This window comes from Octopus bimaculoides, chromosome 2 (assembly GCF_046866305.1).
Source record: "Octopus bimaculoides isolate indiv1 chromosome 2, ASM4686630v1, whole genome shotgun sequence".
NCBI lineage: Eukaryota > Metazoa > Mollusca > Cephalopoda > Octopoda > Octopodidae > Octopus > Octopus bimaculoides.
The window spans coordinates 134,191,011-134,210,907 of record NC_142929.1 but is presented as its reverse complement, the minus strand read 5'-3'; the positions used below and the strand labels follow the sequence as shown (position 1 = coordinate 134,210,907).

General features: G+C 35.3%; 1 protein-coding gene across 2 annotated transcripts in view; it reads left to right on the top strand.

The window, feature by feature from the left end:
* Positions 1–13,440: 13,440 nt before the first annotated feature.
* Positions 13,441–19,897, top strand: part of LOC128247026 (cadherin-23-like) — an 88,317-nt gene continuing 81,860 nt past the window's right edge. The window contains exon 1 of one of the 2 annotated variants that reach the window (XM_089347733.1): positions 13,441–13,803. In XM_089347733.1, coding sequence (XP_089203859.1) covers positions 13,787–13,803 — 17 coding nt within the window. In that variant the 5' untranslated portion in view covers positions 13,441–13,786. The remainder of the gene's footprint in view (positions 13,804–19,897) is intronic. The other variant, XM_089347734.1, reaches the window with a different exon arrangement.

Here is a 19,897-nt window from a genome sequence, read left to right as displayed (position 1 = left end):
CAATTGAAAAAAACTGCATTATGTATGGGATGACCCAATAGATGGATGGAGGGACGGTTGGTTGTATATTTAAAATAGTTTCCCAAATATCGTTCCATTTCTTCCTTACCATTCAAGAATCAACTACTCGATCAGTCACTCTTTCTTGAATCAACAACTAAGTAATTCTTATTATCATTCAAATGTGACTTAATTAATGAATCTGGGATTTCACCCTCTTCTTTCAATAATTAGTTTTCCAAGGCCATATGTAATTTCATTTGAATTTCAGCCAGACTTTTCTTCTCTTTTCAAAATGCTTATGCGATAAATTTGTCAATTAAAATGTACACTTATATTAATTTAGTATCAATATTTTCATGATAATAATAATAATAATAATAATTATAAACTCCAGCTTTTCTTCTAAGGCCATCTAGCTATGTACTATGTAAACTTAGTTTGTGTCTAGTGTCTGTAAACTGATTTTGCACAAGGTCTGTGTCCAGCGTCTGTTGTTTCTTTGCTGCCATTCATGAATCATCTGCTCGATCGCTCACACTTTTTTGAATCAACAGCTAAGTTCTTGTTATTATTATTATTATTCAAATGTGACTTAGTTAATGAATCTAGGATTTCCCCCACTTTCAATATCTTGTTTGCCAAGACCATGTATAATTTCATTTGAATTTCAGCCAGACTCCCCTTCTCATTGCAAAATGTTTATGCGATAAATTTGCTGATTAGAATGGACATTCATATTAATTTAGCATTAATACTTTTATGATACAAATCATCATCATCATCATTGTTTAACGTCCACTTTCCATGCTAGCATGGGTTGGATGATTTGACTGAGGACTGGTGGACCAGGTGGCTACACCAGGCTCCAATCTGATTTGGCAGAGTTTCTACAGCTGGATGCCCTTCCTAACACCAACCACTCCAAGAGTGTAGTGGGTGCTTTTACATGCCACCAGCACGAGGGACAGTCACACGGTACTGGCAACAGCCACGCTCAAAATGGTGTTTTTTACATGCCACCCACACAAGAGCCAGTCCAGCGGCACTGGCAACAACCTTACTCGAATGATTTTCTAACGTGCCACCAGCACAAGTGCCAGAAGGCGACGCTGGTAACGATCATACTCAAATGGTGCTATTTACGGGCCACTAGCATGGAAGCCAGACAGCTGCTCTGGCAATGAGCACGCTCAGACAGTGCTGTTAGTGCTCTACTGGCACAAGAGCCAGTTATTGAATATGGTTCAATTACGATTTCAATTTCACTTGCCCCAACAGGTCTTCGCAAGCAAGGATATATAAGTAAACTTCGGCCGAATGAAACCAAGCCAAAACAAACTGGAACCAGGTGGTTACCAGCTCTAGTCAAACCAGCTAACACATGCCAACATGGATAATGGACATTAAATGATGATGACGACGATGATGATGATAATGATATGGTGGCAGATTTTTGTGTCCAAAGTTCATGTGAAAGAGTTGCATACTCTCAAGTGGCTACATAGACAGAGCCTCACCACCCGAAGTCTTTTCTCTCCATCTGAACTTAGTAGTGTGAGTCAGTCCACAAAGTTTGGAAAGACTCTTTGTGTGTATATGTGTGTGAATACCTCAGTCACTTTTTATCGTTGACTGCTTGTTTATATGTGCTCATATAGATATATATTTAGACTGATCTGTAAGAGTGTACATATCAGAACACAGGTTATTTCAATAGCTGAATATTAAATCAAGATATGCGATATATTTTGATTTGAAATAACTGTGAATCATTAGATTGGAATGTAGAAAGATCTAAAAGGAAGTCAGATAAACCTGTTTGAAACAGAATGTAACACAATGGTTGAAAACGGGATATGGTTTCTTATTTCACTAGCATACCGATGTCAACAAGAATGATGACAGTTTCATTAATGATAGGAAATGGCCCATCAGTACAACAGAAGAATCATTGATAAATGTCAGCAATCTAGTAAATATATATGTATACACACAGAATTGAAGCACTTGAAAAATCAGATACAGTTGTAATATCTTGGTGGAAAATATCATCCAGGTATCCCGATTCCTTAGCTGGAGATAAAGTGGAGGCTAGGGATAGATGAGTGGTTGGTGAGGGCTGTACAAGCCATGTACAGGGATGTTGTCAATAAGGTGAGAAACACCATTGAGTATAGGAGTTTAGTGTACAAGGAGTCCACCAGGGGTCAGTTCTTAGCTCCTTCTTGTTTATCATAGTCGTCCAGGCTGTAAGTGTGGAATTTAAGACTGGCTGCTTTGTGAGCTTCTATATACCGATGACCTTGTTCTTATTGCTGAATCACTACCAGAAGTCGAGAAGATATTGCAGGTAAGGAATCACAGACTGGAATCAAAGAGCCTTAAAGCTAATTTAACAAAGACTAAAATATTAATAAGTAGGAGAATCACAGATCCTTTCCGGGAGATGGCCCGGCTCGAGATTTACAAAAGGTGTCAAGAGAAACTCCATACAGTCCACTGAGTACAAGCTATGGACACATCAGAGGTGCAGCAGTACCACTGGAAGATTAGCAGAAAGTAGTCTTTACATGTGGAAAATGTCCAGATACATTAAACAGAAAGAATGTGCAAAAAACACACTCCCTCAAATGTCAGGGGTGATCCTCAGAAGTGGCGGACAGTTTCTGTTACTTGGGTAACCAAGTTATAAATGGGGGTGGTTGTTCTGAAAGTACAGCAGCTAGAATAAGAATAGGTGGGGTGAAGTTCAGAGCTATTACCTCAGAGTGAAAGGCAGATTGTACGATGCCTGTGTACAATCAGCTATGCTAAATGGAGTGAGATATGGACTATGACTACTGAAGATATGCAAAGGTTTCGAAGAAATGAAGCTAGTATGCTGTATTGGATAGATAATGCCAGTGTGCATATACAGAGGAGGGTGGGAGGAGGAGGAGGAGAAGAAGAAGAAGAAGAAGAAGAAGAAGAAGAAGAAGAATGCAGGAGTGCTATGATAGTAGTATGTTAAATGGTCAAGTGCCCTGACAATGACCCGTTGTGGATAGTAGTAGTGATGGAATATATATATATTCTTTTATTCTATTTGTTTCAGTCATTTGACTGTGGCCATGCTGGAGCACCGCCTTTAGTCGAACAAATCGAACCCAGGACTTAGTCTTTGTAAGCCTAGCACTTATTCTACTAGTCTGTTTTGCTGAACTGCTAAGTTACGGGGACATAAGCATACCAACATTGGTTATCAAGCGAGGGTGGGGGGACAAACAGAGACACACACAAACATATACATATATATGTGTGTGTGTGTATATATATATATATATATATATATATACAACTGGCTTCTTTCAGTTTCCGTCTACCAAATCCACTCACAAGGCTTTGGTTGCCCAAGGCTATAGTAGAAGACACTCGCCCAAGGTGGCATGAAGTGGGACTGAACCTGGGATCATGTGGCTGGTAAGCAAGTTACTTACTGCACTGCCACTCCTGCACGTGTATGTAAACATGCATGGAGAATATAGCAAATATATTTCACCGAAACAGTCCTCCCATTTGTAAAATACATATAGGATCATAGACATCCTATATATATATATATATATATATATATATATATATATTTATCTAATATATATATATATATATATATGTATATATATATATATATACATACATACATACATACATATATATATATATATATATATATATATATATATATATATATATATATATATATATATATATATATATATATATATATATATATATATATACATATATATATATATATATATATATATATATATATATATATATATATATATATAAGAAATGAAAAATAATAATAAGGCAGAATGCTAAACTGAAAGCATATATTAATATAGATGTGTAAAAAGGATTTCTAACCGGCTTTCATTGCATGGCAAATTTTCAAGAAGAGGGAGAATGAAAATGTTTTTTACAAAAAAGTAAAAAATAATATAGAAAAATATAATATATAAAAAAATAAATATACTAATACATTATATTGTCTTTGAGCTTTTAAAGTTCAATGGTAATCCATGTAGATAATAGTTAGAAAGATTAGGATGCATGAAATTGAGAGTTGTGTTTTGTTTATATATATATATCTATATATATATATATACACACACACACACACACACACACATATATATAACTCCTTCTTGTTTGCTCTAGCCCTTAAAATAACCTTTCCATAGCATTCACGAAAATAATTTCTTTCCTGTCTGTATCTCTCTTATCTCTTGTTGTAATGGCTATTCCCTGCTATTCCTCCTTGAAGCCTGAGGCTAAGGCTGCCTACTTCATCCATTTCTGGCTGTTGTCTCCACACCTGCCCCCTACCTCTCTCAGACTTTGTTAGTTTATTCCATGCATTCGACAGCTGATGACACTTGAAAATATGCACACCTAAGTTAAGAATCTCTTTTGTTTTTTTCTTAATTACCTCATTCATTCAAATTCATCTATCTTCTGAAAATAATTCTTTCTTGTTTCTTCTAATCCCACAATGACTAACCTGTTTCTTGGCCACATGTATATACTTATCTCATACTTTTCTCTAAAATAACTCCTTGTTTGATCTAGCCCATAAAATGACTTTTTGTATCAGCCCACCCGGAAATCTCTTTCTAGACCACTCATTATTTTTTATCTATTTACACATATTTTCAGTGTCAGTGATGCTTCACCCATTAGGCTCATTACGATTATATTTACAGCACTCCCAACACTTTCATATTCAATGTTTCCTCACTCAAGTAGAGATAACAATCTTAACAGCTCTAACATATTTGAATGAAGGTAGGTTAAAAGCAACAACTATTATGATCCCTGTTACCAAAGTTCATGGGAACCTTCTTTTCTGGTACTGAATAAGATCTCTCCTTCCTGTGTTATCTCCAATACCTCTTTGCCAGCTTTCAGATTTGGCACTCTAAATGTAGGCACATTGAAAGATAGGTCTAGCGAGATTGTAGAGATATTTGAATGGAGACGGGTTGATGTATGTTGTGCACAAGAGGTAAGATGGAGAGGATCATCAGCCAGAGACCTCACAGGCAAAGCACATAAGCATAAACTCTCCTGGGAAGGTAATAGCTTTGGAATAGGGAGTACCAGAAATGAAGAGGGAACTAGGCTACTGATTCTGCAAAGACGTTAAACGATGATGATGATGAGGATGATGATGATGATCCATTTTTATTCAGGATATATTTCTGCACTTGTTCTTATTGATATTATTACTATTTTTAATCATATCATTGCTACTTACAAATAAATTGGATACATAGTTACTATTAGATTCATCCACTTCCATTATTATAATTATTGGGTTGGTAATTAAGATCCCGCCATTTTTTTAAAATTTAAATTTTTTAAAAGGTCTAGTAAAAAATAACAACTAATTAATCAATACTGTATTCACCCTTCAATTGTTTATAACTTCTTCCCAACGTTCAACAAGATTTTCAATACCTCGTTGGTAGAAATCACCTGATTTCAACTCGAAAAATTGATCCAACAAAGCTCTCAATTTTGCATCAGTATTGAACGAAACTCTGTGCATAGCATTTGAAAGGGATGGAGAGAGGTGGACATCTGTTGGTGCCAAATCAGGAGAGTATGGCAGGTGGGGCAGCACTTCCCATCCATGCGTTTGAATGGCTTCCTTGGTTATATTGGCGATATGAGGGCGGCTGTTGTCATGTATTTCTGTATGTATATGTATATATATATATATATATATATATATATATATATATATATATATATATATATATATATATATATATGTGTATGTATATATATATATGTGTGTGTATTTATATATATATATATATATATATATATATATATATATATATACATACACACATATATCTATGTGTATTTGTATGTATGTATGTGTGTGTGTTATATATATGTATGTATATATATATATGTATATGTATGTATGTATATATATATATATATATATATATATATATATATATATATATATAGGCACAGGAGTGGCTATGTGGTAAGTAGCTTGCTTACCAACCACATGGTTCCGGGTTCAGTCCCACTGCGTGGCACCTTGGGCAGTGTCTTCTACTATAGCCTCGGGCCGACCAAAGCCTTGTGAGTGGATTTGGTAGACGGAAACTGAAAGAAGCCCGTCGTATATATGTATATATATGTATGTGCATGTATATGTTTGTGTGTCTGTGTTTGTCCCCCCAACATCACTTGACAACTGATGCTGGTGTGTTTACGTCCCTGTAACTTAGTGGTTCGGCTAAAGAGACCGATAGAATAAGTACTAGGCTTACAAAGAATAAGTCCTGGGGTCGATTTGCTCGACTAAAGGCGGTGCCCCAGCATGGCCACAGTCAAATGACTGAAACATGTAAAAGAGTAAAGAGAGTATAAGTATGTATGTATATGTATGTATGTATATATATATATATATATATATATATATATATTGTCATCATCGTCATTGTCTGGTTTCCATGCTGGCATGAGTTTCTACAGCTGGATGCCCTTCCTAGCACCAACCACCCTCAGAGTGTAGTGGGTACTTTTACGTGCCACCGGTATGAGGGCCAGTCAGGCGGTACTGGCAATAGCCATGCTCAAATGGTGTTTTTACATGCCACCTGCACAGGAGCCCATCCAGTGACACTGGCAACCACCTTGCTCGAATGTTGTTTTGCATGTGCCACCAGCACAAGTGCCAGTAAGGCGACACTGGTACCAATCATGCTCAGATAGTACTTTTTACGTGCCACTGGTACGGGAGCAAGTCAGCAGCCTTGGTAACAATCATGCTCGGATGGTGCTCTTAATGTTCCACTAGCACGGATACCAGTCAAGCAGTGCTGTCATCGGCCATGTCAGTGAATTTGATTTCAATTTCACTTGCCTCAGCAGGTCTTCGCAAGCAGAGTTTAGTGCCCAATGAAAGAAAGCTCTGCATAAGTGGGCATAGGCCACGGGCTATGGTCTCACTTGGCTTGCCAGGTCTTCTCAAGCACAACACATTTCCAAAGGTCTCAGTCACTAGTCGTTGCCTCAGTGAGGCCTAATTTTCGAAGGTCATGCTTCACCACCTCATCCATGGTCTTCCTGGGTCTACCACTTCCATAGCTTCCCTCAACTGCTAGGGTGTGATACTTTTTCACACAGCTTTCCTCATCCATTTTCATCACATGACCATACCAGTGCAGTCGTCTCTCTTGCATACCACATCTGATGCTTCTTAGGTCCAACTTTTCTCTCAAGGCACTTACACTCTGTCGTGTATGCACACTGACATTACACATCCAGCGAAGCATACTGGCTTCATTCCTTGCAAGCTTACGCATGTCCTCAGCAGTCACGGCCCATGTTTCACTGCCAATTAGCATGGCTGTTAGTACATGTGTCATACAGTCTACCTACTATTCTGAGCAAGAGGCCCTTTGTCACAAGCAGAGGTAAGAGCTCTCTGAACTCAATGCTTCCTCACTCAAGTAGAGGTAACAACCTTAACAGCCCAAGCTATTCTTATTCTAGCAGCTACATATATATATATATATATATATATATATATATATATATATATATATATATATATATATATATATATATATATATATATATACCGGAGTAAGCACATAAATGTGAAACAAGGTGGAAGAAATAGTACTCAAATACCAGAGGTAGAGTAATATGCTTTATTGAAAAGCAGCAAAAATATCACAAAAGCTGTTACTCAGAATTTCATGTTCCTGTTCGTCAGACAGTTTCGTTTAGAATGGAACAGAAATAAGGTTATAAGCAAACATATACAATTAGTTTAATGGATACACATTTAAAAACAATTTTGTTTCATTAGTCCTTTCAACTAATGGTCTTTAGCATGCAATGGACAAATTTCAGTATAAAATCATCTTATTATAAAATCAAAGAAAGCCTTAAATCAAAAAAGCATATAAAAAGATAGAGTCTAAATACATAGGGTAAATAATTATTTGTAAAATACAAATCAGTTAATACATTAAAAATTATATCTGTTTAAAAATTAAGAATTAAAAATTTTAACGTTGGATTACATATAGATTTAGCAGCATATGCACATACTAAACCATCAATAATATACCTATATACGCATGTACTTAGCTATATACATCTATAGACATATACAGATGAGACATAAATATATATACAAATGCATATATATATATATATATATATATATATATATGTATGCATGTATGCACACATGCATGTGCACAAAATCTGGCATATGCTTATACAATTTAGTTGTTACAGGCGAAAGAAAGAGAAGGTAAACATTAATCATGGGAAAGTGGAAGAGAACAGTGAGGAAGAAGAAAAAGAAACAGAAACAGAAAACTAGTGAGAGAAGGGGGTAAAAGATAGGGACATAGAGTGCTACGTAAAGGCATTTACAAGTAGCAAGCAGGATAAGATACTTCATATAGTTTCTGCAACAAACGCGCACATAAAATTACATATATATCTACATTAGTATAGATATACATACAAATATACACATATATAGACTGGTATATAAATGTACAAAAATATGTATGCAAATACATGCTCACATAAATAAAAGTATACGCACATATATACATCTATGTATGCATGCACGTATATATATGTATATATATATACATGCACATATACTTATACACATATACACACACACACGTATATGTACACACAGATACATGTAAATACATACATATACATGCCTACAAGACATACATACACATAAATATAAATATATAGGGACATATCTACATCATAACATATATATGCAAACAATTTTTAAAAAGCTGCCCGGTGTGTATAATAATATTATAATGTAAAAAATAATATAAAAATATAAAATAATGAAATTATATATTTATTTGATGTAACATAATTAAATAGGTATGTAAAATAAAATAAAATAATTAAAAAATGAAGCTCGGCAAAGTTTAAGCTTAAAATTAAATTTATAAAACAGAGGAGGCTTTCTTAAAGATTAAGTCAAAATATATACATCATCATTGTGATGCCAAATAACCATACACTGTAAAGACAAATTCAAAGGCAATAGTCAAAAAAATATTTCAAAAGTCAAAACATATTGCCCAGATGGTATTTTATTGGTTGACATTTTAAATTTTGTTGCATGCCTGCAGGAATTTAAGAGCTCGCGTCTCTGGTTCAGAGCATTTTTATCCTGGAACAGGATAAAGAACTTTTCAGAGAGGCAGAGATCACATTTCATAGGTCTTTTATAAGCTCCATGTCTGTATGCTGATACTTTATCTAGAAATTTCCAGGTTACATTGAAAGGACGGGTGTCATTCTCTTTTAGTTCCCAGACATGCTTTACAAAACTAGTTGCTGTCCTGTTCTCATGGTATCGGAAGGAATTGTGGTGGCAATAGAATTGAGTCTTGAAAGAATTTTCTGAAGCCCCTGTATATATTTTATATTCTTGCGAGCCATCTATTTGCACTTTGGCTCTATAAACAATACCTTTTTCAAGATATTTTTCTTCCAACAGACAGCAAGTCTCATCTTTGCAGTTGCAATTCCTCAGATTAGATTCGGCACTGTATTTGTCTGTAATAATTTTAGTGTTGTGCTGGCTAATAAAAGAGGCGAAGTCTTTGTAACAAGAATAGCTAACCTTCAGCATTCTCCTAATAAATATTCTATAAAACTTATGGCTAGGTTGAAAATGCTTAGAGACTAATTTTAAGAATTCCTTACCTATATTAGTTTTTACGGCCATATTAAATACTGGGTTAAACCACAAAACTTTCCTAGTTCTAATTCTATGTGTCCTATTATTGCTAGCATTAGCTTGGTTATACTGGATCTCCGAGAATCCACTTTTTCTTAATGCATTATTGTAATATGGCGCAGCATTTTGAAATGCTGTCTCATCCGAAGAAATTGATGATATTTGCCTTCCTACATTACTAAATAGTTTCCTAAGAATTACGGGTAGATGATTAGATTCTTTGCTAATATAACATAGCTTTTCATTTGGCTTACGGTAGGGTCTAAATTTATCTAACTGTAAATCTAAGTTGATATCTAAAAAATCTACGCTTTTAAGATTTCTTTCTATTGTAATCTGTAAGCCCATACTTTGGAAGAAAGCAATCAAATTCTTCCTAAATTTATCTAACTTATGGCTGTTTAAATTATGGGTGACTATAAGCCTGTCATTCCTGTATAGACTGATTAATCCTGTTAAAACTGAAATAGGTATTATTAGCAAATACATTTTAGATTGTGTTTTAAGTAAGTTAGATAGTGAATTAAATTTACGCACTTGGAAAAATAGCAAGTCAGTGTAAGATTGGTTCAAATGGATTAGCCATAAGCATAACTGCAAATTTACACAGTTTGATATTGTTGACTTTTACCCATCAATATCTAGGCCTTTGCTTCTAAAAGCATTAGAATTCGCCAAACAGTATGTCACCATCAATGACTTGGAAATATATATTATCCTGCATGCAAGGAAATCCCTTCTTTTTTATGAAGATTCCACATGGGTCAAAAAGAGTGAGGATTCTCTTTTTGATGTACCAATGGGGGCATATGAAGGGGAAGAATATTGTATGCTTGTAGGAGCTTATATTTTGCATAATCTAAATCTAGAATTCCCTTTTATAGACACAGGATTATATCTATTTTAATATTCTCCCAAAGAGCCCGAGGAACCTATTCAAAGTGGATGTAGGTGCTTTCAAATCAAAACTGGACCTCTTCCTGCCGAGAGTCCCAACCTATCTCATGGTAAGAGGTGCAAATGAGGATAGCGACATCAAACTCTATTCTTCACCAAGGGTCATATATTAGAGTGTAGCAAAATGGTGCTGCCCCAGCATGGCCACAACTCTAAGCTGAAACTATAAATATATATATATATATATATATATATATATATATATATATATATATATATATATACATATATATACATATATATACACACACATATATATGCACACACATATATATGCACACACATATATATATACATACATATATATATACATATACATATATATATATTTATATATATATATATATCATCATCATCATCATCATCATCATCATCATCATTTTTTAATGTCCGTTTTCCATGCTGGCATGGGTTGGACAGTTTGACTGGGGAGTGGCAAGTCAGGAGGCTACACCAGGCTTCAGTCTAATCTGGCAATGTTCCTACAGCTGGATGCCCTTTCTAACGCCAACCATTCTGAGAGTGTAGTGGGCGCTTTTTTACATGCCACCTGCATGGGAGCCAGTCAGGCAGCACTGGCATTAGCCATGTTTCGATGGTGCTTTTTATGTAGCATTGGCATTGGCCACAACTACAATTTCCGTTTGATTGTGATTTGATCTGATTTTGATTTTGATTTACTTGACTCAATAGGGCCCCTGAAGAATGGCATGTCACCTGACGATCTAAAGGTATTTTTTAAGTGGGCTGATTATGTGACACTGGTGTAGGCTACAGCTGTGATCTCACTTTACTTGCTGGATTTTCTCAGTCACAGCATATCTCCAGAAGTCTCGGTCTTTTGTCATTGCCTCTGTGAGGCCCAGTGTTCGAAAGCTCATGCTTCACCACCTCATCCTATGTTTTCGTGGGTCTCCATCATCCACCAGTTCCTTCCATTGTTAGGGAGTGACACACACACACACACACACACACACACACACACACACACACATATATATATATATATATATATACATATATATATATGAGTTTAATGTCTGAAAGCTTATATCATTACATATAAAAAAAAGTCTTCATATCTCTCTGTCATCCAGGATCTGGTTGATAATGTTAAGACTATGCTTCTCTGAGGAGGTCTAATCAAACTGAAACATCCATAGTTATCACCACATTAGCCAAAGATCAGACTTTACCGTTCGACTTGTTTTATGTTCAAACTGCCCAGATTCAGCCTCTCGCACCTACCCTAAAACATCGTTCTTAAAATATACAATCGTCGTCGTCGTCGTCGTCGTCGTCATCGTCGTCGTCGTCGTCGTTGTCGTCGTCGTCGTTTAACGTCTGCTTTCCATGCTAGCATGGGTTGGACGATTTGACTGAGGACTGGTGAAACCAGATGGCTACACCAGGCTCCAACCTGATGTCATCAAAATTCTCAAAGCTGCAAGATAATACCTTATTAATTCAAAACAATGTGGATAAATGAGCATTACATTTGACAGAATAATCTGAACTTTAGATGTTTAATAAATTTCAACTTCAGAGTTGTATCCTTTGGTTTTCTTCCTCAGAATCAATCATTGACTCTAATTATTTTCCTTTTTTTTTTTCTCCATTTCACTGCACAATAACATATCTACACTATACAGTTTGTTTTCTTTCCCTCCTGTTTGCTATCTGTCAGCATTAACCGTTTAGCATTCAGAATATTCTGTAAAGCATAATGCTCATTTATTCACATTGTTTTGAATTAGTCATGCATTATCTTCCTGCTTCTAAATTTCAATGATATAAATGTAATGGACTTTCGAGCAAGATCGTTGCCAGTGCCCCTGGACTGGCTCTTGTGTGGGTGGCACATAAAATACACCATTTGAGCGTGGCCGTTGCCAGTACCGCCTGACTGGCCTCGTGCGGGTGGCATGTAAAAGCACCCACTACACTCACTGAGTGGTTGGCGTTAGGAAGGGCATCCAGCTGTAGAAACTCTGCCAAATCAGATTGGAGCCTGGTGTAGGCATCCGGTTTCACCAGTCCTCAGTCAAATCGTCCAACCCATGCTAGCATGGAAAGCGGACGTTAAACGATGATGATGATGATGATGATATATATATATACACACACACACATATATATATATATATATATATATATATATATATATATAATTACGGAAAAAATTGGATAAGTACTGTTTTTCACTTTGCTAAAGATTTTCTACTATTTGAAAATAATATGTATTCTTGTTTTTTATATTACTCATTTGTTCTTTATAGATTATTTTTAATAGATAACTTATTTAACACTAAATTATTTAGAAGTTATAGTTTCATTTCAACATAATATTAGAACTTCGATTTGAATAGTGTTGATATATTTTCGATTAATTTTGTTTTAGTTTGCAAGATTCTTGATGTGAAGTCATGTGTTGAAACATGTTATGCTGTATCTTTGGAGGGTCATGGTGCTAATAATAAGTACTGTTTGTATTTCACTTCTTTGTTTATATTTGTTAATTGGCTAACTATTTAACCAGTTAACTAATCAATTGTTTGATTAAATGTTCAATCACTCACTCAATCAGAGAGGTTTGACAAAGTCCCTTCATTATCATTCTGATTCAAGTGGACTGGAGTATATAGGGCATGTCATTCTTGAGGTTGCAAAGTACAATGAATGGATTTTGACAAATCTAACTCATATTAGAATTAATCAAGGGTGTTGGATTGACAGATTCATTAGAATGTCAGACAAAATTCTTTGTGATATTTGTTCCAAATTTACAATTTTATATTCTCTGCACTAGCTTCACTGCTGCTGATATAAGAGGTTTGCAGTGTTACATAGCTATGTGATAGTGTAACAATTGTTATCTCAAGATAAAATTGTTGGTTCATTAATCTCTGGGTGCATAATAAACAAAGGTGAATTTTTAAAACATTTGCCATTTTAACTTATGAAGTCTTACCTCTTTACATCATAGGATTTTAAATGGATCTTTTAATAAGGTAAGCTCTGTTTAAGAATGATATCATGGATTTTTTTATTTTCTTTATACACAATACTGTGTGTAGTTATGTGTAGCATGTATTTTAATGTGTGAGTTTTTACATATAATTGGAAACACAGATATATAAACCCAGGTCTGCTCACACATACATACGCATGCATACACATGTAAGTGTATTAGATATGTATACAATTGTAAATCTCTCTTTCTCTCTCTCTCTCTCTCTCTCTCTCTATATATATATATATATATATATCTATCAGTTTAGTCTTGACTGTTGGAAAAAAGATTACTCAATACCATAGTAAAGTTTAATATTTTAACTGTTGTTAAGTCAGTCTCTTGCTACTCAGAGTTTTGCTTATGAGTAACTTGTCTGAAGAACAAGTGTATGAACAGGTGAAGCAAAACTCAGAACAGCTCGAGAATAACTTGATCCAAACAGGAATAAAGCAGACATATGCACTCATCATCATCATCATTTAATGTCCGCTTTCTATGCTGGCATGGACTGGACAGTTGGAGAGTTGGCCAGGCACTTAGTCCTTTGTCAACCAAGTGCCTGAAGAGCCTTTCTCACCACTTCATCACGTATCTTCCAGAATCTACCCCTTCCACAGGTTCCCTTCACAATTAGAGATCAGCAGTTCCTTAATATGCTGTCCGTCCTCATCCATATGCATCTCTCTCTCTCTCTCTCTCTCTCTCTCTATATATATATATATATATATATATATATATATATATATATAAAACGGTATTTTTATATAAGCTTAAAGCTTATGGTGATCACTGTGCAATAACTAAGGAAAATAGTCTAATAAAGGGACATATAAACCCTCAGGAAAAAGAAGGCTTTCCTAACTGTGTGAGAGTCAAACCCACATCTCTTTGTCAATGCGACTGTGTTACTTTTACATCAACGAATCAGCCGACCTTTTCCTGTCAAATTTAAGAACTACAATAGTTCGTGTTTGTTTGTTTGTTTTTTTATATATATGTAAACAAACTTTCTATATGCTTTCGGTGTGAATGGTTTTTTTTTATACGGCGCCATTTTTACAATTCTGTAAATACTAATGATGGTATTTGTATATAAGCTTAAAGCTTATGATGATCACCGTGCACTGACTTAGTCACGTTAACAAAGGGATGTGGGTTCAACTCCCTTGCGGATAGGAAAGCCTTCTTTTTTCTGTCGATGGCTTACATGCCCCTTTATTAGACTGTTTTCCTTAGTCATTACATGGTGATCACCATAAGCTTTAAGCTTATATAAGCTTATTTGAGCTTATATAAAAATACTATTATTATTATTTACAGGATTGTAAAAATGGTGTCATATAAATAAACCATTCATACCGAAAGCATATTTATATTATATTATATGAGAAGAAAAATCAAAACCAAGACTGAACGAGTATCTCAGGTCATTTAGAATAATTTAATTAGGGTAATTTAAAGTCTTATAGCCATTTCTGAGATAACCCTAGTGGTTGGTTAGCATGTCCATGCACTGGGTATTCTGTCATCAGAGACAAAGTATGAATATTTAGATGGGGAAAATTTACAGATTACAAGGAATGAAATTGATAGTTTATAAGGAATAAAACAGAAAAATAAAGGAGTCAAAATAGAATAATATACAGTAAAAGTAGTTAGAAGAATATAGGCAAGAAAATTATTCTTCTAACTACTTTTACTTTGTATTATTCTATGTTATTCTTTATAAACTGTGATTTTAATTCCTTGTAATCTGTAAATTTTTCCCATCTTAAATATTCATACCTTGTCTCTGATGATGGAATAGCCATCCAACTTTAAGTTCATGCAATTGAAGCAACCACATTATTTATGGATGACCCAGTATACACACACACACACACGCCCATACATATAGGCACAGGAGTAGCATAGGTGCAGGAGTGGCATAGGTGCAGGAGTGGCTGTGTGGTATGTAGCTTGCTTACCTACCACATGGTTCCAGGTTCAGTTCCACTGCATGACATCTTGGGCAAGTGTCTTCTACTATAGCCTCAGGCTGACCAAAGCCTTGTGAGTAGATTTGGTAGACAGAAACTGAAAGAAGCCCGTCGTAAATATATATATATATATATCTGTATATGTTTGTTTGTCTGTGTTTGTCCCCCCACCATCGCTTGACAACTGATGTTGGTGTGTTTACATCCCTGTAACTTAGCAGTTTGGCAAAAGAGACTGATAGAATAAGTACTAGGCTTACAAAGAATAAGTCCTGGGGTTGATTTGTTCGACTAAAGGCAGTGCTCCAGCATGGCCACAATCAAATGACTGAAACAAATAAAAGAATAAAAGAACATATAACTAATATTACGCACTTATCTATGCCAAATTCCAAGTCTATTTTTAGCTGAATTGTCTTACAGTTTGTATTAAGGAATCTATCTGTTTTCTATTCTTACTAAAATGATTTAGATCATCCATGTAGTGCAAATGATTAATTTTTCCTTTACTATCTCTAAATTAAAACCCTTCCTTTGCCTTCCTTGATACTAAACTGAGGGAGATTAAATATGATACTAATATTAAAAGGGATAATGAGTCACCTTGGAAAATTCCTCTCTTGATATTAAATTTCCTTAAGTAGAGATCTACTTTCCACTTCTTCATGCTATAGCTAATTAATTTTCTTATGTTGTCTGCAATACTAAATATATTCAAACATTCCCCAATCCATGAGTGTAGAATCATGTCACAGGCTTTCTTATAATATATCCATGCTATTGTTAAATTTTTCTTTCTAGATTTCACTTCTTTTAGAACTGCTTTGTCTACGTATAATAGATCATGAGTTCCTCTAGCCTTCAATCTTTCTGTTTCTCTGGTAGCAAATTTTGGCTGACAAGGTGCTTATGAATGCTTTCTGAGAGCTTTCCTGTTAAAAGTTTCCACATTATGGTAAGCAAATGATTGGTCTATTACTACTAGCTACATTGCCCTTGCTTTTGTCTTTCATAAGGAGAATTGTTCTTCTCGTCATTCAGTCTGGTATTACTCCTTCATTTAGGCAATCCTGAAGTTATTCTCTCAGAGTCCCATGTAAGTTACCAAATTTCTTTAACCAGTAGCCTTGAACTAAATTCGGTCCCAGGCCCTTCCAATTCAGCATTTTCCCTAATGCTTTACTTATTAATGCTCTGGTTAATGGCTTCTTCCTTTACTTTCTTGAACCATGCTTCATTTCCATTATGACTGACTGGCTTATCTCAAATATTACTTCAGAATTTCCAGCTTCTGCATTAGGTTTCTCAGTAGTTTCTTCTCCACTATTTATTTGCTGATAAAATTTCCTCTGGTGTGTCTCAAACAATTTTTTCTGTTGATACTGATCTATTCTTTTCTGATATCTGGAAAAAATCCTTGCTACATTGTTTCAACTCTGTGGCAACTCTTCCGTGTTAATCTATTTCTTGATGGTATTTCCATGAGGAAATAGACATAAAAACTTAGTTTAGTGCAGCTCCAAAAAAAAGTGTTATTAAAGACAACTAGGATACTTAGAAAGGTTCTTGGCATCTAAGGCTACTTGTTGTAGCCTGTTAGAAATTTTTCATTTCCACTGGTTTAATCAGTTGTTCATATGTAATATAATTATAATAATGATAAACAACAACAACAACAACAATAATAATAATGATGATAATAATAATAATAAGGCAAGGCAAGATTTAGGAAAAATTGAGCAAGGGTTAAGAAGAAACTGGAAAATGGAAAAAAGGCTGAGAAAAATTAGAGAAGAAATATAAAATAAAGAAGAACATGTTTGATGTAGTAATAGAGCAGTTAAAATAGAGGATCATGGCAAAAAGCCAGAAGATCAGAAGATTTGTGAACAGAAATAAGCACTTCAAGAACAGATTGTTCAAAAATAACCCAAAGCAATTCTACTGAATGGTAGAAGGAGACAATGGGAAAAATGTTGCTCCCGATGTAAATCAAGCCAAGGAGTTCCGGAGCGGATTATGGGGAAACAATGTAGTGCCTAGAAGGGATGTAATGTGGCTAGGAACTCTCAAGACAAAATTACAAGGAGGAAAGAAACAAAGGAATATTATCATAAGCACGGGTGATGTGAAAGAACAAGTAGGTAAAGTGTCTAACTGGAAAGCCCTTGGACCAGATGGAATTCATGGCTTTTGGCTGAAGAGATGCCACACAGTGTATGAAAGACTAGCAGCCCAATTAAATGAGTGTGTCCAGAAAGGTGCAGTCCCCACGTGGATGGTGACTGGGAGAATAACATTTATAATAAAAAATAGAAGAAAGGGGAATATGGTGGGGAATCTACTGTCCCATAGCATGCCTGAGCATAATCTGGAAGATACTTACTGGAATATGTACAGCAAAGACGTATACTTTCCTGGCACAGGAAGAAATACTACCAAGGGCACAAAAAGGATGTAGGAAGAGTTCTCAGGGTACAAAGGATCACCTGGTCATCGATAAAACAGTTTTGAGGCATTGTAAAAAACATCATACAAACATGGTTATGGCTTGGATTGACTTTAAGAAGTCATATGATATGATGCCTCATTCTTGGATCGTTGAATACCTGCATATGTTTGGTGTTGCTGACAACATCACAAACTTTCTGATGCATAGCATGAAGGAATGGAAATCCAAATTGTATTCAAGTGATGTTTTCCTTGGAGAAGTTGATATGAAAAGGGGAATCTTCCAAGGTGACTCATTTTCTCTATTACTATTTGTAATTGCACTAATACCCATAACAATGACACTTAGGATAGTTAAGATGGGTTACCGATGTGGGAAGAAAGGCCCATCATTGAACCGTCTTCTATATTCGTGTTGTGCCAATTTTGAGAATTCACTAACAATGTGCCATACCATTTCACTCCTCTCACCACACATTCTGCATTTGTCATTCTCAGTTGTGTTGCCAATTCTGCACTTCGCGTTGTTTATCTTTAACGCTTGTTCTTGTGCATCTGTCTCTGTCTTAAGGTCACTCCTCTGCATCCATAACCACCAGTCTTCAATATCTGTCTTGGCGTTTGTATCTCTAGCTAACTGACCATACACTTTTTTTCTCTTCTATGCTGTTTCTTTTTTTGTGTTCTTTTCCTCTTTAAATTGTTTTTCTTTACACAATTATCTGTTTTAATGATGCTGGCTTTCTTCACATGTTTCAACTATAGTTCCACAGTATTCTTTATATATCACCTAAACTGTATTTTATTCTATCTGGTCAATTTTGAGCACAACACCAATCTCAATCTTTGGAAATATTCCATCTTCAGTTGCTCTTTCATTTCCTTCTCCATTATCTCATTGAATTCTAGTATGCCAAGGTGTCTGTAATCTTCCTTTTTAATTTGTTTAATCTGTTCTCCATTAGGTAATTCTATCCCTGCTAGGGACTGTACCTAGCCTCTTTTCAGGTACATTGTACCACACTTCTTGAGTCTAAACTCCATTCTAAGATACATTATATCTCATTTCTTGAGTCTGTGTTCATAACTCCAAGAAAAATTCATTTCATAGTTTCAGTTTTTTGATGTTTTCTTTTGATTCTTCTTTGGTGGAAGTTAAAATTCTGAAGAATAAAGTAAAAAGTTAGTGATGGAAAAGTGAGTTGGTAAAAAAAGAGATGATCAGTTGAGCAGGGTTGATCTTCTATTGGATTTATAAAGGTCAAGAAGGTAGGAAGGTGTTTTAAAGAAGGTAAAATCAGTTCTGGTTTTGTGTGGTATGTTATGTGTATGTGTGATTGTGTGCTTAGGTGTATACTCTTTTACTCTTTTACTTGTTTCAGTCTTTTGACTGTGGCCATGCTGGAGCACCGCCTTTAGTTGAGCAAATCGACCCCAGGACTTATTCTCTGGAAGCCTAGTACTTATTCTATCAGTCTCTTTTTGCCGAACTGCTAAGTTACGGGGACGTAAACACACTAGCATCGGTTGTCAAGCGATGATGGGGGGGGGGACAAACACAGACACACAAACACACATACATATATATATATACATATATACGACAGGCTTCTTTCAGTTTCTGTCTACCAAATCCACTCACAAGGCTTTGGTTGGCCC